This window comes from Sycon ciliatum, chromosome 1 (assembly GCF_964019385.1).
Source record: "Sycon ciliatum chromosome 1, ocSycCili1.1, whole genome shotgun sequence".
Lineage (NCBI taxonomy): Eukaryota > Metazoa > Porifera > Calcarea > Leucosolenida > Sycettidae > Sycon > Sycon ciliatum.
In genome coordinates this window covers 48,511,059-48,517,822 of record NC_088643.1, presented here as the reverse complement: position 1 = coordinate 48,517,822, position 6,764 = coordinate 48,511,059, and the positions used below count along the sequence as shown (strand labels likewise).

Below are 6,764 nucleotides of genomic sequence, written 5' to 3'. Positions count from 1 at the left end.
TTAGGGTAGCATTGCTTGCTATCTGTTACCGATCATTGGTATAAAGCTAGAGATAACAAGACCAGGCATCACAAGACACGACCCGTGATTTGAATACAACTAAAAAAAACCCTCACAATCTAGAAATGGTAAGAAATGAGGTGAGTAATGAGGATGATGAACAAGTTGTTAGCATAGTTATGGGTTAGCGGGCAAGCCAAGCGCTGTTGGCGACAATACAGCTTGCAAGCAGGACAACACGAGAATGCCAAGGTGAACTATTGAACTAAGTCTAAGGGACATATCTACAGCTCGTCTCTGGGGGACTCCTCCTCCTGATCTTCCTCAGCCTCCTCGGTCTCCTCTTCTTCTTCACCCTCAGCATCAGCCTGAGCACAACCAAGAGAACCAACCGAGTGTCACATGTAGACTCACACACAAGCATTATTATTATCACACGGGCAGGAGCGCAGAACAGTACAAACAGATTGGGTGGTGAAACTGAGCGGAAAAAATGCTGTAGGGTAAAGCTTCTATCAATGAACAGCAGCCTGGTATACCGGAACCAAGAGTACACAACCCCCCAGAGTGTGCAACGCCGATCCAGCTCTGTGTAGGGTCTTGGTCGAGCGGAATCGGATCTTCTGATGTCATGCGGACACTTCTCACCAGCGCAAGGCCGGTCTCGACGCAGGGCACCATTGTTTTTGATCCAAGAGTGCCCGCGACTGCCAGGGTTCCCCTCAGATGCGTACGGTATTATGACGCAAAGATCCGATTCCGCTCGACCAAGACCCTATGCAGAGGTGGATCAGGCGTTGCACACTCTGGGGGGTTATGTACTCTTGCCGGAACCTGCAAATACAAGAGTCTCTTGATATCAAGGTGTACAGTACTGTCGGGCGCTGAAGAACCGGGGGGGGGGGGGGGCAGGGTTCTAGCCTAGCCCGTTCTTTTTTTTTTAACAAACACAGCAGTTGTTTCGTTCTTATTCGATTGCACAGTAATATATGCACATTTATGCAGAGTAACACGTCTGAGTGTACATTAGAGTGTATATTACGGTTTCCGTTCTTATCTTCAAAAATCCAGCCAGCAGCGCCGATCTTCGGCGCCCGACAGTACGGTAGCTGCACATTACTACGGATATCAAAACCAACAACAAATCCACATGCATTCACCAGACTGACCTCTGTGGTCTCTTCCTCTCCCTTCTTGGCCTCTTCTTCAGCGGCCTTTGTCTTGGCCTCCTCCTCATCAATCTGTGGTGTAGAACAAGAGCAGTACATACTGATTAGTCGACCACACGGTGAAGTGGAAGATACTGTAAAAGCAGAAATTTTCGGTAACTTCGTCGCCGACAATTTTTACCGAAAATAAAACGCACCGAAAATTTCGGTACTACTGGTACTGTATACATTTAGTACTAGCACACTTACCTGGAAAACAGGTTTTACCGAAAATTTCCCGCTACCGAACCGCCGATTTTGGAGAATACCGAAAATATTACACCACCGAAAATTTCTGCTTTTACAGTACATGTGCTGAGAACTGCAGGTGTGAACCTCAGCCTGTCGTACACTATTGGACAATCACCAGAACATATGAATTCCAGCTGAAACGGCTAAGACATGCGGCCAGCAGGCGCGCAACTGGGCCACAAGGGTACATGCATCCAAGAGCGACAAAACTCACCTTGGCCTTGGCAGCCTTCTCGGGCTCCTTGGTGGCACCCCATGTGTCAGTACCGACCTGAGCGGCATAGTCGACGTCGTCAGTCACCAAGATGTTGTCAAAGATGGTACCAGCCTTGACCTGTAGCAGCAGAGGTGCAAGCACAGAGATAAGATAAGATTGATTAGTCGAGGGATGCAGGGCTTCCGGGCAGCAGTAGTGAGCTAGGAATGGGAAGCAACGTGTATTTTTTAATCAGGTCATCCTGCCTAGAACAGTCTAGTGTGCAACATCTCTCAAAATGTGAACAAGAACCACACGATGATCCCATAGTGGCAATGACTCGGATGCAGCACAGACAAGGCATTTGCATCGTCGCATACCTGCCAAAGGTCGAAACCAACGGCACCGACATCAGTGTAGCGGTACAGGCTGTCGTCAGCGCTGTAGTCGGGGTTGTCGATCTGGGGATGGACCCATGATCCCTTGTATGCTGGGTTGTCGATCTGACGTGGCTTCCACTCGCCCTGAGCAACACACACAATAGAAAGTAGAATGAAATATTTGAGAACACCCACAAGGTGAAGATGCCACTTGCAGTGCATACTTTGACACAAATCAGCATTGAAAACAACACAAGATATAAACTTGCTAGGGGACTAACCTTGTACTCTGGGTTGTCAATCATGGGTGGCTCCCACTCGCCATCGACATCATCATCCCAGTCCTCGGGCTTCTCGGCATCAGGGTCGGGAATGTGCTCGGGCTTGTCATAGCCCTGTCAGCAAAAATAACAACAAAAACAATTTACATGTACAAACAGCAAGCACTGTGAATATGCTTATACAGCATACGTGTATTGAAGTCGACACAAACGCTCAACTAGCGCTAACAGATGAAAACAAAAAAGAGAGACCGCAAGTAGGACAAAAATATACAAGCACACGATGTACTAACCTCGGGCTTGGAGTCCTCGGGGTCGTCAATCTTCTCCTCATCAACCCAGTCCTTGGGCTTGCTCTCGTTGGGGTCATCGATCTGCTTGGGGGCCAGGAAGTCCCAGTCCTCCTCAAGCTTGCCACCTTCAACACGCTCGTTGTCGATCTTCACCTCGTAGGTGTTGTCGGGGCGGAGGATGAGAGTGTACAAGTGGGTGAACTCGTCATCCTTGCAGGCAATCTCCTTCTTGATCAACTTGTTGTCTCCCTTGTAGTTGAAGATGACATGCACCTTCTTGGTGGAGTAGCCGCAGATGTCAGGTCCTGAGTAATAGGGAGCAATCATGACAAACATGCTGTTAGATCAATATTCTAGAAAAGTAATAAACAGCAATCCAATTCGTGTCATAGGTACACATTGTGACAATAGCATGCCAAGCGCTGCATGAGAATTGTACTCACCGAACATAACGTAGTACTGGCTGTCGCCATTGAATGTCTTCTGCTTCAGGCCAGTGGGGAAAAGCTAAATAAAGAAATCAAGGGACGGCAAAGAGGAACAGGGAAGGTGAGCGGAAGATTAGTTCACAGCCATTACGGTACGCCCAGTACAAGTACATGTATGTAGATTGACTAGCTCGCCATAAAAGGTGGATAGACGTTTGCATGAATGTTCCACAAGGGAGGGCAAAAGAGAGACTTCTCTCGTTATGTAGACTGACGTAAAAAAAAGTTACTGACTTTTTGTAGTACACAGTCACGGCAAAATTTGACGAAAATAGCACCATTTATCCTCTTCAAGTAGAGTATGAGAATGACCTAAAACAAACGAAACTAAACACCTCTATGCTGGGGTCATTTCTATCAGCAACGGGTTATTCAATCGTGTCTTTTCGTACAAAGTGTGTGTGTGTGTGTGTGTGTGTGTACTGGTTGACCTGCCACAATAAATGCACCATTGTATAGTATCAATTTGCAAACTTGTCAGGGAAGATCACATCTCATCATCTACTCAAAACTCGATTAAAGAAGTGCACAGATGAATAGCAAAGTGGAAATGTCCAAGGCTGTACACGCCTGCCATACCTTGATGTATCCACCACCGCAGTCGATCTTCTGCTCGTGCTTGACAGTGAACTGCAAGACCAAGGTCTTACCCTCGTTGGAGAACTGGTCGAAAGCAGCACTGGCGTGGTAAAATCGGGCATCAGTACTGGTCTGAATACCTGTTAGTGCACGGGACATACAAACGAGCCATACAGCAGTAAGGACACACGTTGAAACAAGAAAGGAGACATTCAAGTTCACAGGAAGGTCAGCTACGGGGAAACCACAAAGCTCGAAAGCTTGCTTACCTTGGTCCTTCTCTGCGTCTCCGTAGAATTTTCCGGCGGTCAGTTTAAACTTGGCTCCCTCGCTGCCCTTGGCAGAGGAGTGGACCCAGCGTTCCTCCCACGAATCTCCATCTGCATATCCAGTTTCCAAAAATAAAAGAACGTAGGACCGGACCTTCAGTTTCTGCGTCTACAGCACTCGATTGCAATCACTTTTCTCATCTTCTAACTTACCCTCAAACTGATCATTGAAGTACACGGTCGGCTCAGCAAGAGCCAGGCCCAAAAGGGCCGCAAGAAGAAGACACCGCATGTCGAAACCTCTCCCAACTCGTTCGCAAAGAGACAACAGGTGGGAGGAAGGAACGAATCTGATAACCAGCTGATCACACGTGTGATAGAAAGTTTGCGTCAGCCATCAGATGTGGAAAGTTCCCATTGGTCAGAAGATGTATCCTAGCAACTAGCTGCACTGACCACAGGAAAGTTTTCATCAGAAGACAGGTTTACGATAACTTGCCCAGTGAAGATTTGATTTCCATAGATTTCCCTTCGGGTTTTGCCGACCAAGTGTTCTGTTTTCTCCGGTGATCCAGTGAACTCGCACTTTTTTTTATAGCTCCTGCCCAGGACTCGGCAGGACTTGATGCCGGGTCGATCGTACCAATCGAACACACCCGCAAGTTGCGCAACTACCGCAAAGGCGCAAGTACCGGTATACCGGTAGTTCCTTGCAGGGAGTCGTAAAATACCGGTATTTTACGACTCCCTGGTTCCTTGTCATCGACATCGGACCTTGATGACCAGATGACTGATCGACGCCCTTCACGCGAATGTACGGTGCATGCAATGCCATACATGTGAATGTACGGTGCATGCATGTACCGCGTACCGGCGCGCCGGCGTAGATCTACGTGTGGTATCAAGAGTAGATCTACTCTTGGTGGTATGCAGAGAGTGGGCGATACACGCGGCGGTAATGCAATGCATGGTCGACGAGTCCGCGCCAGGCCATTTGCGCGAGTCCGCGCTTCCAAATGCGAACCCGGAGCCCAAAAGAAAAGGAGTCGGAACCTTTTCAGCTTTTGTTCTCCAAGAGTCCAAGTCCAAGCTTCTCATATCTTCGTATCTGGTCACACTATTATCAAGAGTACATAACTACACAGTTATGTACTCTTGCTATTATGTGTAGATCTACACTGTCTGTACATGTGGCAGGTAGTAGTAGTAGTAGTAGTAGAATTTATTATTTTGATAGGGAAGGCCCTACAGACGTTGCCGTCTTGTTACAGGGAACCCTAAGTGCTCTTTACAGAGCGAAACAAAAACGGATAGATGCTCAACCTGACGACACGAGACAGGCAGAGAATTCCACCTATCAGCGCCAAGGAAAGAAATGGAGAACATGCCATATCTAGTGGTAGCAGCGGGCAAAGAAAGTGAAGAGAATGATTGCCCTCTAGTGCGCCTCTCGGTGCAAGTAGCAGCCGACTGGAGGGTGAACATTGAGGAAAGAAGAGGACTTGTAAGCTGATGAATACAGCGGAAAACAAAAATAAAAAGCCTCAAGTTGAGACGAGATTCGAGGGAGTATAACTTAGCGTGCCGCAAAACAAAGACAGTCGGGGTACGGCGAGGGAGACCAAAAACCTGTTTCATGCTGATATGACTTAAAGTAACAAGGCGAGAGTATAAAGATGGTGTAAGACAGTGTCTACAGTACTGTCCCTCCCATGCTTCTCCGTCTTGACCATTACTTTTCTCCTTTTCTTCTTTTATTCACCATGGTTGGTTAACACCCACATCTCCCGTACTGGCTGATTTTCTTCTCATGCCATGAGGTGTTGTCTATAATAATAATAATAATAATAATAATATCCAAGCTGCCAAGGCTTCGGTTTGCAATCCATGGGAGATACCTGTAGATATCGGAAAAGGGGACTTGCGTGTAAGTTGTGGACAAGACAACATAGTGTAGCCAATAGGAATATCCCTACAAGTAGTCAAAGAATGTAATTTTTTTACAATGATCACAGCTCGGGGAGAATGAAGACACCACTGCAGCTGTACTTATGGTTGATAAATATGGTGGTAAAGACACACCTGGCAATATGGCGGTAAACACACGCCTGCGCAGCTGCCCACACACGCTCTCTAAGCTGCAAAGTTCTGGCACATGATCACAGCTCACAGGCAAAGACAAAAAATACATAGTGGGAGCATAGTGATGGTGAGGCTTTTTGCCCTCAGCTGACCTGAGGTCTGGACGTCATGGGGACATAAACGCACCAAAAAAGAAAGAGGACGAAAAATGAAAGGAGACAGGTACATGATATGAAATGTTAGGAGGAGAGACAGTGCATTAGAAGGAGGGGAGGATAAGACAGACAGTGCTAGGAGGAGAAGGAGAGATAAGAAGAACAGACGTTATTGGGAATAGTATGTGGGGCGGAATTTGGAAGTCATGGGGTGAGGCAGATATGATGCTGCCGCGGATACTCAGAGATAGTCGTGTGGCCACGACCAGTCAGTCGTTGGTCTTCAAATAGCGGTTGGCTGCAGCTTTGAAATGTTGCAAGTTCTTGGTGCAGAATGGACTAGAGAAGGCTCCGGCGGGCAGCTGGTTCCAGACTGGGGCAACTGCGTGACGGTAGGCTCGACACAGGTTGTTTCGGGAACGGACTGGAAGTTCATTTGCCAGTTGGTATGCGTGAGCATTATATCTCTGGAACGTACTACGGGTGGAGTGGACTGTTTGGTGTTGGGGCTGCTGGGCCATGGGGTGGCAACATCCTCTGTAGACAATGGTAGAAGGGGATGTGCATCCGGACAATGCATC

General features: G+C 47.6%; 1 protein-coding gene across 1 annotated transcript; it reads right to left on the bottom strand.

Moving 5' to 3' along the window:
- LOC135830418 (calreticulin-like) lies at positions 1-4,317 on the bottom strand. The gene is made up of 10 exons (XM_065342676.1): positions 4,160-4,317; positions 3,947-4,057; positions 3,678-3,817; positions 3,054-3,117; positions 2,611-2,915; positions 2,318-2,431; positions 2,037-2,180; positions 1,675-1,794; positions 1,170-1,241; positions 1-368 (listed from the first exon to the last, which is right to left on the bottom strand). The coding sequence occupies exons 1-10, from the start codon at positions 4,236-4,238 to the stop codon at positions 285-287; spliced, it is 1,233 nt and encodes a 410-aa protein (XP_065198748.1). The 5' UTR covers positions 4,239-4,317; the 3' UTR covers positions 1-284.
- Between the last annotated feature and the right edge of the window lie 2,447 nt (positions 4,318-6,764).

Bases quoted from the DNA above. Each gene is read 5' to 3' on its own strand.
- LOC135830418 (XM_065342676.1), bottom strand. From the start codon at position 4,238: ATGCGGTGTCTTCTTCTTGCGGCCCTTTTGGGCCTGGCTCTTGCTGAG. The intron at 3,818-3,946 runs GTAAGCAAGCTT...GTGCACTAACAG, and splicing joins AGACGCAGAGAAGGACCAAG to GTATTCAGACCAGTACTGAT. The intron at 369-1,169 runs GTCAGTCTGGTG...GGTTGTGCTCAG, and splicing joins GAGAGGAAGAGACCACAGAG to GCTGATGCTGAGGGTGAAGA.